Source organism: Mastigoproctus giganteus, chromosome 5, assembly GCF_048544385.1.
Source record: "Mastigoproctus giganteus isolate SK-2022 chromosome 5, ASM4854438v1, whole genome shotgun sequence".
NCBI lineage: Eukaryota > Metazoa > Arthropoda > Arachnida > Uropygi > Thelyphonidae > Mastigoproctus > Mastigoproctus giganteus.
Window position 1 is genome coordinate 122391841 of NC_143579.1, and position 19631 is coordinate 122411471.

General features: G+C 36.2%; 1 protein-coding gene across 2 annotated transcripts in view; it reads left to right on the forward strand.

The window, feature by feature from the left end:
* Positions 1-11404, forward strand: part of LOC150085672 (cytoplasmic polyadenylation element-binding protein 2-like) — a 309051-nt gene extending 297647 nt beyond the window's left edge. For both annotated transcript variants that reach the window (XM_090374177.1, XM_090374178.1), the window contains one exon: positions 10290-11404. In XM_090374177.1, the coding sequence (XP_090230303.1) occupies positions 10290-10517 (228 nt within the window). In that variant the 3' untranslated portion in view covers positions 10518-11404. The remainder of the gene's footprint in view (positions 1-10289) is intronic.
* The last annotated feature ends 8227 nt before the right edge of the window (positions 11405-19631 follow it).

Consider the following 19631-nt stretch of genomic DNA (forward strand, 5'->3'; position numbering starts at 1 on the left):
TTGCATTTTCAAATTTGAAAATTGTGGGCAGGTTTTCACATGTGGGCAAGTTTTCACAAGTTTTCTTTGCATTGTGTGGACGATAAAGATATAGATGAATCATTAGATGTTTTGCAGCATCAATTCCAATAATTTCACTCTGAGAGCCTATTAGATGCTATTATGAAAGAAGAAATAATTGATGTTCAGTTCCTTGGCAGGGCCGCCGTGTGGGTGTCAGCCACCCGTGCGTAAAATTTCATGACTGCACTCTACTAGAAAGGGGTTACAAAAATAATTAAAAATTGTATTATATATTTATTATTCTAATCACAGTACAACCAGTTCAAAGTATTGTTAAATATATCATAAAAACAGAAAAAATATAAATATGGCACAAAAAAAAATTACATATTATGATAATAATCAGTTCAACTTGTTAATAAGTATCACTAAAAAAGAATTAAAAAAAAGTACACACTGAGTGATCACTGAATTATGATCATCCCTATCAAAACTGAATGCAGCCTATTGACCACATGAGGGATGAGAGTGCAGAGTTAGTCGACTTACGTAGCCGAGTGGTCAGGAGCGCGAGTGCAATAGCATATGCTCTTTGAGTGGACCAGGGTTCAAGCCAGTCACTGCTGAATACGATTAACATTTGTATTGATTGATTTATTGTAAACTCCACTGACCTGGTGGTTGTTCCGGAGTATAAAATTCCGAGCGTGATGGGTAAAAGGAAGGATTTATCGGACTTTGATAAAGGACAGATTGTGGGTGCTCGACGAGCTGGTGCCTCGATTTCCCAAACAATTGAACTGGTGGGGTGTTCGAGAGCTGCTGTAGTTAAAGTGTACCAGGACTGGCATCAAAATGGTCAAACAATGACCCGATGGCAAAACTGCAAAGGTCAGAGAAAGGTTGACTTTAGAGGTGAGCGCCCGGTCCAACAACTCATACAGGCGAACAGGTGCAGTACTGTTGAAGAGTTGACTACCCAATAGAACAGGGGTGAACCCAGAACATCTGGCATGACCATGTTTCACACATATGGGCTATACCAGCAGACGACCCCTACAGCATCCTCTCCTAACCAAAGTTCATTAGCGTAAAAGCTCGCCTGGTGCAAAGAGCATGCAAGTTGGACATTAAAAGAACATCCAACCAGCACACCTTCTGGAAGAAGGTGTGCTGGTTGGATGAGTCACGTTATTTACTCTACACCATGGATGGTCGTGTACGGATTTGGCATCAACAACATGAGGCTCTTCATCCATCATGCATGGTATCAAAAGTGCAGGCCGGTGGAGGGGTTGTATGGTGTGGGGCATGTTTCACTGTAGGAACTTGGACCCCTGGTGCATGTGGAACAAGCATATCAGTGGTCTACGCTATCATCAACTGCTTGCTGACTGTGTACACCGTGCTATGTTACACTTTTTCCCGAATGGCAGTGGTTTTTTTTTTTTTTTTTTGATTTGGTAGTTGTTGGCGCATCGGCTTCTGTGACCATATTGCACCTCCCAAGGTTTTTTGCAGTGCTTTGATCCAAGCCCGAAGCGGGAATCGAACCCGCGACCTTTGGGTTGCCAGGCAGTTACTTTACCCACTCGGCTAGCCCGGTCGGCATGGCAGTGGTGTCTTCCAAGATGACAATGTAGGATTTGGCATCAACAACATGAGGCTCTTCATCCATCATGCATGGTATCAAAACTGCAGGCCGGTGGAGGGGTTGTATGGTGTGGGGCATGTTTCACTTGTAGGAACTTGGAACCCTGGTGCATGTGGAACAAACATATCAGTGGTCTACGCTATCATCAACTGCTTGCTTGCTGACTGTGAACACCCTGCTATGTTACACTTTTTCCCGAATGGCAGTGTTGTCTTCCAAGATGACAATGTGCCAAGCCATCGGGCACTTATGCAGGAATGGTTTGAGGAACACAGCTCTGACTCCCAGCATATCGATTGGCTTCCGAATTTCAAGGCTTGTTTGTATATGTGTGCAATAATAACTCTACTATCCACTTGTCCCTATTATGCTTAGGAAAGCAAAAAGTAGAGGGAAAGTTATAGTAGGAGTGGAAGAAAAAAAGAAATGGTGTAGAAGAATGAAAGGGACAGTAACTCCTTCAACTCAAAAACTCATAAATTCCTCAAATAGGCAATGCTTTCCCAGTAGAGAAGACTGTTGTTACCTATTCTTGGAAACTCCGTGAATATCAGGTGGTGACTGTTTCAAGGCTTGTTGGCCTTTCGTCTGTGAGTGGGTGGGCAGGTATCCTGATGTTGCAGACATGACAATCCAGTTGTGAAGATAATCCCACAATATGAGAGATTCCAGAAGGTGTACATGATAATATTTAAGTGAAATTAAATGCAGTAAGGCATCATATCTTAAAGATATCTTTATATCTTTAAGATATGATGCCTTGCTGCAGTCTCTCATATTGTGGGAACTGGATTGTTGCCACAACTTCACAACTGGATTGTTGTCTGCAACACCAGGATACCTACCCACCCACCGATGAAAGGCCAACAAACCTTGAAATGGTGCTGTCTGGGTGGTGGTGTCCACTGAGAATAAGTAACAATAGTCTTCTCTTTTAGTGAAGCTTGACTTATTTGAGGTAGTGCAATACATGGCAACTTGTTGTGAAGTAAGAGCAGAATATATATACAGATAAAATGATGCCCATCACACTACTAACATACTTTTTGTTTAAGAGTTGTCTATGGTGTGTTTGCACCAATATTATACAGGGTGTCTCAAAAATATTGGTACAAACGTTTAGGGGAGGTAGGTAACATCTAAAGGAATGTGAATCACATAAGAACCCATAACCGGAAACGTCACCGTAAGTCGGTACACGGCGCTGTTAATCAGTTCACGAGAGGAAAAATTTTTGGTTTGCTCATTCAAGCAGTACTCATTCTTTGCTGAGGAAGAAATGGACACTGGTCAGCATCCGCACTTCCCCAGGAAGGATAAAGCCAAAACTGAAAAAGGTAAGCCCTCAGCACCTCGGAAGCCGCCTGATGGACCCACCAAGCCAAAATAATGGCTAAATTCCTACAGTGGAACTGTCGTGGATTCCACCGAAACAATGATGACATCAAGGCCCTTCTGCAAAAGCATGAGCCAGTCTGCTTTTGTTTACAAGAGACGTACCTGAAGGCAAATGAAAACCCTTCGCTTCGGAACACTACTATCGTTCGGAAGGACAGAATTGGGGATGGACCTGCTCATGGGGGTGTTGCTATAATTCTAGGCAACCATACCCCATATCAAACTATTGCGCTCACAACTAATATAGAAGCGGTAGCGGTTCGCCTTACAGTAGGATTCTTAATAACAGTGTGCTCAGTTTATTTGCCACCTGGGGTGGATATCTCCCAGAGAGACCTTGACGATCTCTTTGTGCAGCTGCCTACTCCTGTCTTACTCCTAGGCGATTTCAATGGACATAACACCCTGTGGGGTAGTGCAAACGTTAATGGAAGGGGACGTGTCATAGAGCATATGCTCAATGACCTATCCCTTCTAAATGTGGGAACGAACACCTTTTTTCACATGCCTACCCGTACGTTCTCTGCTATTGACCTCTCTATATGCTCCCCATCTCTCCTTCCTTCAATCACTTGGGAGGTAGAGGAGAATCTTTATGGAAGTGATCACTTCCCTGTGATAACCAGCCTACTTAAAGTGATGCCATGTTCACCTTTTAGGTTACCACGATGGAAGATTGATCAGGCTGACTGGAACACCTTTCAACACCTGGTAGACTTTAACATCAGTACAGTCAGTCGGGAGCCTATCAATGACGCAGTGGCGTACATCACAGAAAGCATTGTTCATGCAGCTGCAGTTACAATTCCGAAAACATCTACCCGGTTTCCGCCATTTCCAAAACCTTGGTGGAATACTGAATGCACAGCAGCAAAAAAGGCACAAAATAAAGCTTGGAGGATATTCCGACGATATCCTACCACAGCCAATCTCTTAGCCTTCAAACGTACATGCGCAAAAGTGCGATATATTCGTCGTCAGAGCCAAAAGGAATCGTGGGTCCGCTTTACATCCACCATTACCCAGTCAACCAGCAGTAAAGCTATATGGGACAAAATCCGGAAAATGAAGGGTAAATATACATCGCACCCTTCATCGGTCCTGGAGTATAATGGATGCGTTATTGCAGACCCAACTGCAATAGCCAATGTACTTGGGGAGACCTTCTCTTCCATCTCATCAACATCTGCTTACTCCCCAGAATTTCTGGTCTGGAAAGAGAAATTTGAAAAGCAGCCAATTAACTTTAAATCTAAAAGGTCACTTCCCTATAACGGGCCTTTTACCATGGAAGAGTTAGAAACAGCTCTAAGGCAAGTGCTGCTGGACCAGATCTTATCCATTATGATATGATCAAACATCTGTCTGCAAAATCCATGGACCAACTGCTTTTTCTATATAACAGAATATTTCAAGAAGAGCAGTTTCCGGATTCCTGGCATAAGGCAATCGTGCTTGCCTTTCCTAAGCCAGGAAAAGATCCTAAAATCCCAACGAACTACCGTCCTATTGCTCTGACTAGCTATCTGTGCAAAATTCTGGAGAGAATGGTCAATGCCCATCTTATATGGTATTTGGAGTCTAATGGGTTCCTCTCCAGATTTCAGTGCGGCTTCCGTAGGAATAGGTCAACTTTGGACCATTTAATCAGGCTCGAAACTTCCATTCGAGATGCCTTTTTAAAACGAGAACACCTGGTGTCAGTGTTCTTCGATATGGAAAAAGCGTATGACACAACTTGGAGATTTGGAATTTTAAAAGACCTCTACAGTATCGGCCTTAGAGGTAATCTCCCCAATTTTATTAAAAACTTTTTATGTCACCGTTCTTTCCAAGTCCGTGTAGGATCTACTCTCTCTCGCTCTTTTAGACAAGAGGAGGGAGTACCTCAAGGATCCATTTTAAGTGTTACGCTTTTTGCCATTAAAGTGAATTCCATCACAGAACAACTTCCTCCAACTGTAAACTGTGCCCTCCGATTTTAGCATATTCTGTCATTTCTGCAACATGAGGGTAATTGAGAGGCAACTGCAATGTGCCATTGACCATTTGAACTTGTGGGCAACGAATAACGGGTTCAGGTTTTCTGCACAAAAGACTGTTTGCATGCATTTTTGCAGAAAATGCAATCTTCACCCTGAACCTGAACTGAGGCTTGGACAAAATGCTATCCCAGTAGTACCTGAGACTAGATTTTTGGGGCTTATATTTGATAAAAAGCTGACCTTTCTAGAACACATCCGTCAACTACGTGCGAAGTGCACGAGAGGTTTGAATATCCTACGTGCAATCTCCTCACATTCTTGGGGTGCTGACCGATGTACCCTTTTGCGCCTCTATCGTGCACTCGTACAATCTAAGTTAGATTACGGGTGCCAGGTATACGCATCCACTAGACTCAGCGTACTCCGATGGCTGGATCCCATCCACCATCAAGCGATCCGTACTGCCACTGGAGCATTTCGAACTCCTCCTGTCCATAGCCTCTGTGTCGAAGTGAATGAGCCCTCGTTATCGCTTCGCAGGAAACAGTTGTCTCTACAGTATGCTTTGAAACTGAAATCCCTGCCATACCATCCGACGTGGACACCCGTTTTTGAGCCACGTTGGGAAAATCTGTACAACGTTCGCCAGACTGCCAATCAACCATTCGGTATTCGTATCCAAAGGCTACTCAACGATTTGAACATCACATTAGACAATGTTGCCCCATCACCAGGGCAACCTTTTCCACTCTGGCATGCCCGTGTCCCAAACTGCAACTTCTCCCTTAACAATTGGAGAAAGGACAATACTTCGTCCACCGTCTACCTGCAGCTCTTTTTAGCTGATCGCTCTGAACATGCTGACTTCTTGCCCATCTACACAGATGGCTCGAGGTCAGAAATGTCTGTCGGATCTGCAGCTGTTTTCCCAGATACCACGGTATCTGAGCAGATCTCCAACGAATGCAGTGTGTTCACTGCAGAGCTGCATGCGGTTGAGCTAGCCTTAGATCACATACGAACCACCCACCACAAAAAATATATTATATATACCGATTCTCTGAGTTCATTGCAGGCTTTATCATCGATGAGGTTCAACCCTCATCCTGTCCTGACCCGGATACAGCAGAAGCTGCATTTTCTTGCACAATTCAAATTTGATGTTCGTTTCTGCTGGATCCCAGGCCACATTGGGATCTCAGGAAATGATTTGGCAGACACTGCAGCCAACTCAGCAAACCTATTTAACTCTTGCCTGTTAGTCCCCTATACAGACTACAGGCCAGTAATTCGAAAGAAACTGGTATCCCATTGGCAACACTCATGGCATGGACAGATTACAAACAAGTTATATGAGATTAAGCCTGTAATTGAACATTGGCAGTCTAGTCTGTGCAGGAACCGAAAAGAGGAAGTTGTTCTATCTCGACTCCGCATAGGACATTGTCACTTGACACACTGCTATTTGCTGAGGGCAGACGATCGTCCTATGTGCAGAAATTGTGACACCATTTTAACAGTCCGTCCTTTTATAATGACCGCCGTTTGTTTTAGCCATCTGTGTGAACCTTGTACACTCAGACAGGTTTTATCGGACAATGACAACGTGTCAGCTATTTTTAAGTTTTTACAACTTATTAATCTAAATAATTCTATCTAAAATATTTTTATCGTTTTATGCTATATGAACGTTTTATATCGTATATTATTTTACAATAATATACAAATAATTTCAATATTATAGTTTTATATTCTACATCCTTTTGACTTGGCGCATTATAGCCTTAGATGCTAATGCGCCATAAAACCCTAAAACAAACAAACAAACAAACAAACCTTATTCAGGACGGTAACATCATTCACAATATATCTTCTGTTAGTGAGGATGAAGTCGATTTTATTAGTTGTTAATCCATTTGGACTCTTCCATGTCCACTTTCTGTTCACCCTTTTCTTGAAAAAAAGTGTTCATTTCTGACAATCCTTGAGATTCTGCAAATTCCACAAGTCTTTCACCTCTTTCATTTCTTTCACCAATTCCAAAATTTCCTACAGTTCCCCATTCTGTGCTGTTTTGTCTTTTTCTAACCTTAGCATTGAAGTCCCTCATAATAATAGCGTAGTGGGTTTTCTGCTCATTTAGAAGACTCTCAATTTTGGTGTACATTTCTTCAACCTCTTCATCATCATGGCTCGATGTTGGTGCATAAATCATTATAACCTTTAGCTTGTACCTCTTAGAAATCTTGAGTATTAATCTTGACACCCTTAGTGATGTACTTTTGAATTCCAAAATGTTGTTTTTTTATATCTTTATGGACCAGAAACCCAACTCCACCTTCGCTCCTTTCACTGTTTCCATTGGTGACAGCAGATTTCCACTTGATAAACTTATAAGTGATTCATTTCTTCTTGTTGTTTCAGGCAAACCGATGATATCCCAATTCACATTTTCTAATTCCTTTTCCAGCTCTAATATCCTGTCTTCACCGATGAGCGAGCTTACATTGTAACAGGCCAAGTTCAGTTTCCGTGCATGGCAGCCTGGTCATACCCAGAGATGCTTAGCACCCTCTGCTTCCACTCTCGCTGCCGTAAGAGGGGGAGCGAAAGCCGATGGGGACTGAGGACCATTTGTTTCATCGTGCTGTCATATGCTGGACTGTTTGGTCTTTTCCTCTTCACGCAAAACCACTCTACACGTTCATTGCCACCTAAGTGACATAACAGGGCTTACCATTGAGAAGGTGTGCATGAGTAGATTTTAGGGAGGCAGGCCAACCGGACTTCTCCTAAATCTTCTGCAGTAGAAAGATATTGGATCCATCAGTGTTTTAGACTGTCTGATAACACACAGAATACCTGTCCCCCCCCCCCTCTAAGCCCACCAAATAGAAGGTTCTAATTAGCTATCTTCTGTGATGTCACATTTTGTGCAGGCATCAGCTTTGCACAAAAGGTACACAGTGAATTTCCAAAGCAAATCTTCACATCCAGTACAGAAGGTGTATGTAGTTTTGATAGTGATCAATTCACATATTCATTGTTGCATACCATGGTAGGTACAGTTGGATAGAAAATAAGCATCGTTTTATTTTTTTATTTGAATGTAGTATGAACTAGTGGACTTATTTAAAGAAAGCTGCAAGTTTCAATTTTTTAATATACCTATACTTTTGTAAAATGGAAATAGCCTTAAATTTCTGTATTTATCCCATTATTTAAAAAAAAAAAAAAAAAATCCCATTAGCTTAGTAGAGGCATATGATGCAAGAAAGCAAGCTTATGCAGCATCAGCCAAAATACAAAAAAAAAAAAAAAAAAAACACTCCCATTTCACTCCTCCGTTCGTTCCAAATACCTTTCCAGCTCAGCCTTAAATTTATTTAGGCTATCAACTTCCTCAACAAAGGATGGAAGTCTGTTCCACCAACTAACTACCCGCTGGCTGAAGGCAAATTTCCACACATCTATCCTACATCTGTCTTTCCTCAATTTCAATTTATGCCCTCTTAGGGGATTATTCTGAGCAAGAGGCAGAATCCCATCAGCATTGAGCATGCTCAAACCATTCAAGGCTTTATACACCTCAGTCAGATCACCTTCCAGGTGCCTAGTCTCCAGGCACTGTAATTTGCAAAACGTAAGCCTTTCTTCGTAAGAGCAACCCTTTGTTTCATTCACTAATCTTGTTACCCTTCTCTGTACTCGTTCCAACAGCCCTACATCCTTCTTAGAATGAGGCCTCCAGACGTGTATACAGTACTTAAGGTGTGGCCTGACCATTGCCTTATACAAGGGGATAATCACCTCCTTATTCCTGCTAGAAAAATTCCTGTATATCATTGACAAGACACCATGACTACTCTTGCAGACTGTCTGCACTGCTCAGAAAATTTCATAGCTGCCTGCACAATTACCCCCAGGTCCTTTTCGTTCTCTACCACTGTCAGTGTAGCACCACAGACAGAATTGATATGTTACTCTGTGATTACTGCTTCCCATATGTAGTACTTTATATTTGTCAATGTTAAACTTCATTTGTCACCTCTCAGCCCATCTGCTCAACTCTTCTAGATCTTATTGCAGCAGCGTACTGTCATTAGTATCCTTAACCCTGCCAACCTTCGTATTGTCTGCAAACTTGGTCATTAACCTTGATATACCATTATCAGTATCATTTATAAATACAGAAAACAACAATGGACCCAACACTGAACCCTGAGGGACTCCACTAATAACATTAGTCCACGATGAGTAGTGTTCATTGATTACCATTCTGTCTTCGTCTACTCAACCATCCCTTTATCCATAGCAGCACTTTGCCTCCAGTAACACACTGCTCCAATTTGTTCAGGAGTCTTCCATGTGCAACAGTATCAAAAACCTTTCTGAGATCGAAATATATGATATCAAAGTTATTCCCTGTATCCAGTTCCTTTGTGACCACATCATAGTTCCTCTCAAATTGGTCGGGCAAGACTTTCCCTTAACAAAACCATGCTGTATCCGAGCTATAACTGAAGTCTTGTCTAGATGATCATGCAGTGCTTCTTTAACCAGTGCCTCCATTAATTTTCCTGGAACAGAAGTTAAACTAACAGGTCTATAATTACTTGTGTTGCCCTTTGATCCTCCTTTGTGAATTGGGGTCACATTTGCACATCTCCAGTCCATGGGTACCTCCCCTGAGTCCAAAGAAAGCTGTCATAATTATGGCTAAGGGTTTGCTTACTTCCTTTAATATAACTGGATAGATCTCATCCACCCTGGGTGCCTTTTTTATGTTTATCTTCAACAATTTCTCCTCCACTTTCCTCTCAGTTATTACAAAATCATCTAGCTCACTGCCAGAGTTTAAAGGCAGTGCTCACGGCTAGTTTGGTTTTGTTTTTAGACCTGGTACAGTTTTATTTGCTTGTGTTGAGGTTAATTTATGTACATGGAATAAACTTTTGATAAAATTTTGAGGTTTGTTCTAATTTATAGCTCAACCCAACTATGAATTTTTTTTTCTTTTCAACCATTACTTACAAATTTTCAGAATGTTGTTCTTCACCATTCCGAAAATTATGGCATGTTGGATACTCTAATATAGGTGGCAGCAGTGAACATGTTAACAGTATTTTAATTGATACCTGAAGTTTGATTTTATAATAGCAGAAAAATGTTTATTTTGATATAAAAGAATGTTTTGTATAGTGGTTTTTTATTTATTTATTATTATTTTTCTTTTTTTTTTTTTGTAGGTTGAAGTAAAGCCTTACGTTTTGGATGATCAAATGTGTGATGAATGTCAAGGCACACGGTGTGGTGGGAAATTTGCTCCTTTCTTTTGTGCTAATGTTACTTGTCTGCAATATTATTGTGAGCACTGTTGGGCCACAATTCATTCACGCCCTGGAAGAGAATTTCACAAACCACTTGTGAAAGAAGGGGCTGACCGCCCACGTGCTGTACCATTTCGTTGGTGTTAATTATATATTTAAAAGGATACAAAGCTTCTCATTGAGAAAACTGCTAACTGTATCCCTGTTTCTAAAGAACCGAACTGCTTTTCACTGTTAGATATTTGTAACTATTCGTGTTACCTTTGAAAGTTTAACGGGTAGCTGCATGCTGCTGCTGTAGCAGACTTGTATCCCTAGAAAGATGTTTACAAAATGTCTAAAATTTATTTTGTTGAGTGAAATTCCAGCATTTCTTAAAATATTGACTCTTCATCACAAGCAGTTTTGACAGCTACACATCTTAAGAAGAAATTAGCTTTTTTAACTGCATAGTTGCCTTGAAATTTGGCTTCTTTTAATGTCTTCATAACTTAATTTCACACAGCAGAATACAGTTTCTCCCATACCTGAGCAATAATTCAAGCCTTACCTTTTAACTTTGGAACCCAACTTTGCTATTGACATAAGCTTATTGCTATGTTATTCTGTTATACATTTGGTGAAGGGGAATTAATTTTCTCATATATATAAACACACATACACCAAAGAGTATAAGATTTTCAGACTATTGAACTGAAAACCATTGCTGTTTTGATACTGATGCCACATTGGATAGATTTTTTAATCTGATAGTCTCAGGTTTTGAACCTGCACATCATTCTCCATGACTGGATACGGGTTCTGAAAGAAATACTTAGGGTCTTTCAAGCAGATAAAGTGAGAAAGTAAAATCGCCAGTGTTTTAAATATACTTTGGTATCCCTAGACAGATGTCATATTTGTACTTTTGTTTTTAGGGAGTGTTAGTCAAAAGTAGCTGTTATTTCATTCATGTTATGAAATTTCTAGCTACAGAGTATATCTCACAAGTAAGTTCCTCTTAAAAGTATTACCACATAATCATATGTTAGACCATGTCTGAATAGTGTCTAATTTAATATAAGAAATTTACAGGAAACTTGTAGATATTAATTTGTATATCTATTTTGATTTCTTTACTACTACATCATTTTTATGTTAATGTACTGATGTTATTCATAAATTTGAAAGTTGTATCTTCTGTTATATAATACCTTGTATATTTCAGGCCATGATTCACTTTCATCAAATTACACTAATGCAGTGGTATATATGATCAGCTGCAGATATGTTAAATCAGAAATTACTTTTGTTTTGTTATGAAAATACTTTCTAGTTTTAAAATTACACATTTATTTCATTGCCATATCTTGTTTTAAAATTTTTAATATAATTATTTTGTAATTTAAAACTTGTTAAAGAGCTTAAAATAGTTTTTGCAGATGTCCTAGATTCAACTAGCTCATACTTTAAAAAAATATTTTATACTTTTATAAGTTATTTTGAATAATGAAATGTGCTCATGAAGCAAACCTGTATAAATTATTACGTTGTTAATTTATGTGATGAACTTGTCTTCCTAGCTAAAAGTTAATTGTTGATTACTGCATATAGTTTCTTCAATTTTATTACATATGCTTTGTAATTTAAATTCATATATCATTTTTATAAACGAATAATATATAATAATTTTGTAAAAGAGAGAGAGAATCATTTTGAATTATTTATACTAAAATTTAATTTTTTAAGGATTTTGTGTGGTTTACTAATGAAATGTACCATTTGCTGTTTGTTCTCTTGTATATTTTAGTTGTTTCGTTGTTGTTTTTCTTTGTTGGTTATTTTTAAATGCACACAGATTATTACTTTTGTTTTAAAATCTAAAAAAAAAAAAAAAAAAAAAAGGAAAAAAAAATTATTTTATAAAATGGAAAATGGGGAGAAGTGAATCCATAGTATGTAGTGTTAAGGCAAAAAAAAAAAAAAAAATTGGAAAATGGTGAATAAATAGATTTTTGTAACCCAAAAAACCAAAGATAGCCATTTTTATACTAAAAAATTATGGTATTTGCATCAGTGTTGAATGGTTCTAGATTCCCAAAGTATTTTAGTTTGTCAGAAAAATTTTAATGTGATTATAAAATAAATAAATAAAAATAGATCTAAAAAAAAAAAAAAAAGGAAAATCCCAGAACCATAGCTATTTAATATTACAATAGTATTATATATATATCAGGGGCATCCAACCTTTTTTTTTATAAGGGCCAAAACACATCAAATACTGAGGGTGATAGGCTGCATGGCTTCTTGTGGAAAGCAGGCAGCAAGAACAGTTCCTTACCACTAATTATGCATATTCAAATTAGAATTTAATTTTTTTACATCAGCTGAACTGTGGTTGCATCACTCTTTTTAACAAATGTGGGTTCATAGTACCTGACAAGTGCCCAACTTTTGTTTTTCATTTCTGTAAAAAAAATTTTGAATTTTGTTTGAAGTACATCAGTGCTTGATTTTTTATTAATGGATTGCAATACATATTAAATTTAAGTTGTATTTTTTAAATAAAAAGTTTCTGAAAATTTAAAAGTATTTTTTGGATATGTTATTTTCAATGAAACAAAACTTTTATTAGTTTTGTTGAAAATTAGAAAAATAGTGTCTCATAAAATATAAACATGAAACTAATAGTCACTTCCATTTTCTAGCTCAGTAAACTGTTAGGAGTGTAAATTTCAAATTTTTTGCATGTGCACACATTAACATGCTTTTCAAAGTAACTATTTTATATCCATAATGATAATAATCAATACAAAAAAAAAAAAAAAAAAGAAATTTTGTGCAATAATTAAACATAAAATAAAGAGTAATTTCTGTAGAAAGCATATCAGCCATCATGCTAGTTTTGGTTTCAGCAACATATTGTTTATGATAGACTGAAACTAGCAATTTTAAGTGGAAGGCAAAAAAAGTATTAAATAATCGTGCAGAACCTGATAAGTTCACTGCATGTATAATTCCAAGTAAACAATAACTGTTCACTTCCAAAATTGCTCAAAAAGAAGTTTGACTATATTTAGATAAGTACTTAGCCATTAACATTGAACCATCAGTTAATGTGCAACATGAATTATTGATCAATGTTAATGGCTGACGCATCAGTCAGTTATTTTGGAGAGGGACATGTCAAGTCCTGCACAACCACCAGATAACACTTAGAGGGCTGTTTATGTAGCTACACAATATGAAGGTATGCACCTCAGGTTGGACACCCCTGCTATATATGAAAAAAAATAAATAATAAGAATAATAATAATAATAATAAAAACAGTTTTCTTCATAGTTTTACAGAAATTTAAAATTGCTTAATGTACTCTTTAGGAACATAGCAAGATGCAAAATGCTTCAGCCTATTATTAAAGGTTGCCAAAAAGTCAATATCTTTGTGTTCCATTTTTAAGTGGTGTAGATATGTTTACTTCTGTGCAATGGAATATTAAACTGTGATGTGTAAATGTAGACTATAGACAAAATACTTCAAGAGACTGAGGAAATGTTGTAATGTTCAGCTTTAATAGGGTATAATTTTATAGAAGAGTCATATTGCTAGAGTAGGCTCTTTCCCAAATATATCTAGTGAATCAGAGTTCAACACTGCTTATTTAAAAAAATATATAAATAAATAAAAAAAATTGCATACTTCATATCTCTGTAATATAAACCAAAGAGAGAGAGACACGAAATGTGTCTTGATTTTTTTCTTGTCACGGTTATTTTTAGGGGTAGGGACAATCAATAAAGTTGTAAACTTGAGTGAAAATCTAGTCATTATTCTAGTGGCACCTAGTTGCTTTTCAACAGTGAAACATGAATAGATGGCTAATTTTGTGTAAAACTGTAAAGATATTACCATAAGAATGTAATATTATCTGGATAATGAAGTTTCGTGCCATGTCAGTTCACTTCTGAGCATGTGGAAGGTTCACTTAGTGCTTTCTTCTCCAACTTTGTCAGATTGCTTAATAATGCCTTTGTAGAAATTGATACACTGTTAAATACAGACATTTGTACAAAATGTTAGCCCTTCCTATAGTCAGGCAGCAGCAGTTCTAAGTTTTCATGCTATACACACTTTGAAATAGTCTGAATAGTCTGTGACAATCTGGAAGAGAAAAGAAAGTTTGGAATCTCTGATAATAATAAATTTTTTCTTATCTATAAAATAATAGTATTTTATTAAAAATCAGAATTATTGCTTTTCACAAAGCATATTGGACTATTTTTGCTGAAAAATTATTTAAACTTTAGTAATTTTCATTTTAGTATTCAGGTTCTCTCTCAATTATAGTTCTTCAAGCAATCCTGCTTGAAGTGGCTGTATTTATTTTTAATAATCATGAAATTCTTTTTTTAGTTCCATATCAGATCATTCTGATTAAAAATATTTGTTAGAATGTGTAAATATGCTTTTAGGTTAAGATCCTTGTATTTCTAAATTGTCATGGTTTATTTATTTATGTATTTATTTACCTTTTGTCCATGATAGTTTTAAGCACAGCAGACTATTGTTGCTTCTTATCTCCATTATTCATTGAACTTAATTAGATAAAAATTTATTGTGTCATGAAGGAACTCAAAGAACTAGAAAATGACATCATCTTAGAACTGCTACTGTGTATCCAAATCCATGTATTTTAAACAAAGAGTATGCATAGATGTGCATTCTCATTCTTTGGCATATGTAAAAATTTTAGTACCTGAACTTTTATAAAAGTTATCATTATAAAGTGCAATGAAAACTGTTTTTAAGGAATTCATTAAGTTGAACCTTGCATTATTTTCTTCCTTCTTGATAATAAGATACTACTTAAAATAGTATTAAATGTTGGAAGAAAGACCCATTTATATTGGGCCTCCAGCTCACACACACACACACACACACACACACACACACACACACACACACACACACACACACACACACACACACACACACACACACACACACACACACACACTTTAAAATATTCAAGGAAGGATACTAGTATATGAACTAGTCAGTCAGTGTGTACTTAATAGTTTAGCACATATCAAGCATTAATGAACATGGATTTGGGTTGGGGTACAATACCTCTTATATAGCTATGCTTCTCAGTGTGTACAAACTTTTCTTGATGAAATCTTGTGCTGAAGCATTATTGTGCTCAGAGCAACAATGCCTTCTGCTTAGAATCACTTCATTTAATAAAATATTAAATGATTGTTTTATTTGTGTAGTCTAATTTTTTAATTGCATATAAAATTAACTACTACAAATCATGGTTTGTTTATAATAATTATGTTGATGATTTTTTTCTTCTCTTGATAAGAATAATAGTGTCCACATTTTCCTTACCTTTCCTAACTAGTCTATAACCATAAAAGCTTAAAAAAATAAAATGCTTACTTTTATAGTAATCTATATGCAGAACTAATTTTGGGAAAGAATGCCCATTGTGTTTATAGTGGTCGTTCATAAGTACATTATAATTTATGGAATCAAAATACAGAATTAATTTAAACATTAAAATTGCAGCATTTGATTACACCTTTGATTTAAAAGGAACGATCACCAATTAGCTGGTATGGATTTTTAGCTTTCTAATGGAAAGTCACCAGTTCCCTAATTTTAGATTAAATTAGATCAATTAGTCTTGATTCTTCTTTACTTTTATTTTATTTATTTATTCATGTATTTATTATTATTATTACTTTTTTTTTTTTTGTGGTTGTACTAGTCATCTGTTTGTTGAATAATGCTTTTGAGGTAGATTAATTATGAAATGTTGTGGTTGATATTATTAGCTAATTATTTAGGTCTATACATTTAAAATAACAGGAAATTTGAAAATATAAATAGTGTGTTAAAGTATGACTAGACAAAAGTTTTAAGCATGTTAAATTTCAGGATGTTTTAGCATAAGATTACATTAATTTGAGAATTACAGTAGCAAAGATGGCAGAAACACAGAAATTAATAAAATTTTCTTTCAAATGGAATTTAACAGGCATAATCCAAGACTAAAAATATGTGTGTGTGCGTGCGTGTGCACGTTTTGCATGGCAATGGAGTCATAGCACTATGTTAAGCTAATAGATTGGAGTGCATCTACCTATGCTTTGGTATTTATTATCAGTGTATGTATACTGGTGCCAAATATCTTCTTTCTTTAGATCATCTGTAAATTATAGTGCAGAAAACAAGTTTTTCACTGTTTTATAATCTTTGGGATAGGGATTGGAAGTGGGTAAGTTGAAGTGATGAGTCAAGAAGGAAATCAGATGTAATATATTTTGTATAACTAACACAAAGCCCTGGTAATGTGTGTGGGACTAGAGATTTGAAACATTGGTGTTAAATGTTATTGTTGGTCAGGACTTTGACAGTGACATATAGACTTTGTGAAGAACATCATGACATATTACATGAGTGCTCTAATAAATATCTTTTGTATAACAAAGTTAATTTGTGTATATATTATATTATATAGAGAAATAGATTTATATATACATATATATATATATTATATACAAGGGATAGGGAAATATTATTTTTATTGCATATATAATTTGCAGATGGTCTTTAGATTTGCTTAGCCGTTTCATTGTAAAAATTTGTCATTTTATATGTTTCACCTCTTTAGAAAAAAATTGATTTAAAAGAATCACTCAGTACATTTCAATAATGTGCTAGAGTGCACAGAAAATATGAATTAAGTTGCATCTCCATTCTCTTTGTTAGTCCCTGCCATCCTGCTAATGCAAGTTGGGTAATTTCTATAAAATGTGAAGGTAATTTATATTGCAGGAGTAATCCTGCTGCAATGTTTCTCATTAAAATGGACACAGTTATTTTTAGGTTTTGTGTATTCTACTTTGGTCCTGTATGGACAGAGTGAATGAGAGCTTTTTAAATTTTTTATTGTAATAGAGCCTACTACACCAGACTGAATATATCTTTTAATAAACCATTGTAATTATAGTGTTATATTTCTCAAATTTATAATGTTTCACAATTTGTATTTTTGTGACTAGTAGTGTATTTCTGAGTAAGAATATGAACATTCTTAATCGTAGAATATTATAAATAGGACTTTATTTTTTGTAACAATAATGTGTGTCTGTCTGTCTATTACTTGCGCGCACACACACACTTGCAAATTTTTTTTTTTTTTTTTTTTTTTTCAAGTCTAGCTTCCCCCAAAGTCATGTAACTATTTTGCTAGTTGTGGTTGTGATTATAAATGATTTTTTTTTTTTTTTTTTTGTAATCTTGGGAATTACAAAAACTGTATGCATCCCTTAAACTGCATGAAACCAGTGTGTGCAATACAAGCATGGATGTATATGAAATAAATATTTAGATTAAGTGATATTCAGAAATTTGAGAATAGGTAACTCTTCAGAGTGTGTGCATCCATTTCGTCCCGCTCACACCTCATCTGATGTTAGTTTTTATTTATGCTATTTGTAATTGTTTCCAAGTATCACTGAATCAGTTGTTATAGATGATTTCTTATTATTTTGCTCTTTGTAGAAGTTGAAAATTTATTTTTTTATTTTTAAGTTTTTTTATATTTTCATAACTTATTTGAGAATGCTGTATCTGTAGTTTTTGAATGAAATTAAATGTTTACTAGTATTATTTCTTAGCAGAGTATTCAGTGCATTATTTAAATGCAGATGTGTGAATAAAACAATTTTTGTGTTCACACAATTTAAAGAAGTATCCCTTTGATGTTACTTTTAAAACAAATTATATTTTCTCATTCAATATTTTGGTTAAGATATAAATCCCTCTCTTGCATAATTTATACAAATGTAGATATTCACAGTTTGCAATGTGGGTGTGAATAGAATGTCATATGGATGAAGGTAATGTGTGAAGCTTTAAACGTGGCATTGAACTGGCACAGGCTGTGATGAATTTTATTTTTAACAAAATGTCAAATTGAATGTGAAAGTAACTAGCATGAGGGAAAGTTAGTGACTTTGCCGGGTAACCATTGTTATTGTAAAAGTTGTTATTTGTTTGTAATAAATAAAAACGAGTGAAGCATTCATTTTGTTTAATAAAAATTTTTGAAGTGCATGAGGCTGTTATTTGTATACACTCATAATTTATTTTCAAACTAGTTTTTGTACCTCATTCTACAATTAATGGTTGTATAATTTAAATATTTTTATGTGGTTTATAGTCCTAATAATTAACCCCACTAATATTTCATGTCAACTCATGGCTTTGTGTAATAGTCATTTATGATAGCTTTAATAAAGCCATTGCAGAAACTTTTGCCTATTCCTTACTAACTGCAACTAACAATTTCCTAGTTTCAGTGTACAATATTTAAATAAGTACGAAAAATATTTCATTTTATTTATAGTATAGTGTAGCCTCCTTATATATATATATAAACAAGTATTATCTATCTGCATCATTCATCAGATCTTTTGGCATTCTGCGATCTTGGATGAAACAGAAAGAAACCTACATAATTATCAATGAATTAAGGCACTAAACCATAATATACACCGATGAGCCAAAACATTACGACCACCTACCTAATATGATGTTGGTTCTCCACGTGCAGCCAAAACAGCTTGTACTCGGCAAGGCATGGATGCTACAAGATTTCTAAATGTGTCTTGTGGTATCTGGTACCAACACTTAACCAGCAGATCCTTTAACTCCTGTAAGGTCTGTGGTTTAGATGCTGCAGATCGGAGTTGCTGTTCCAACACAAACCACAGATGCTCGATGGGATTGATGTCTGGGGAATTTGGAGACCAGGGCAATACCTGGAAGTCTTCCTCATGTTCCACGAACCAGTCTCGAACAATTAGTGGAGTGTATTATCCTGCTGAAAGACGACACTGCCAGAGTGGAAGACAGTTGCCACGATTTAGGTAGATGTCAGAGTACCCGGCACATGGATGATTGGACCCAGGGTATCCCAGCAGAACATCATCCAAAGCATGACACTGCCACCACTGGCTTGTTTTCGTCCCATGGTGCATCCAGGCACCATCACTTCCCCAGGTAAACGACACACACACACACACGTACCCAACCGTCCACATGGTGCAACAGGAAACATGATTCATTGGACCAGACTACCTTCTTCCAATCACTCAAGGTCCAGTTTCGATGCTCGTGTACCCATTGTAGGCACTGTCACCAATGAACCATGTTTAGCATGGGCACTAGGAGTGGCCTGCAGCTACGCAGCCCCATTTTCAGCA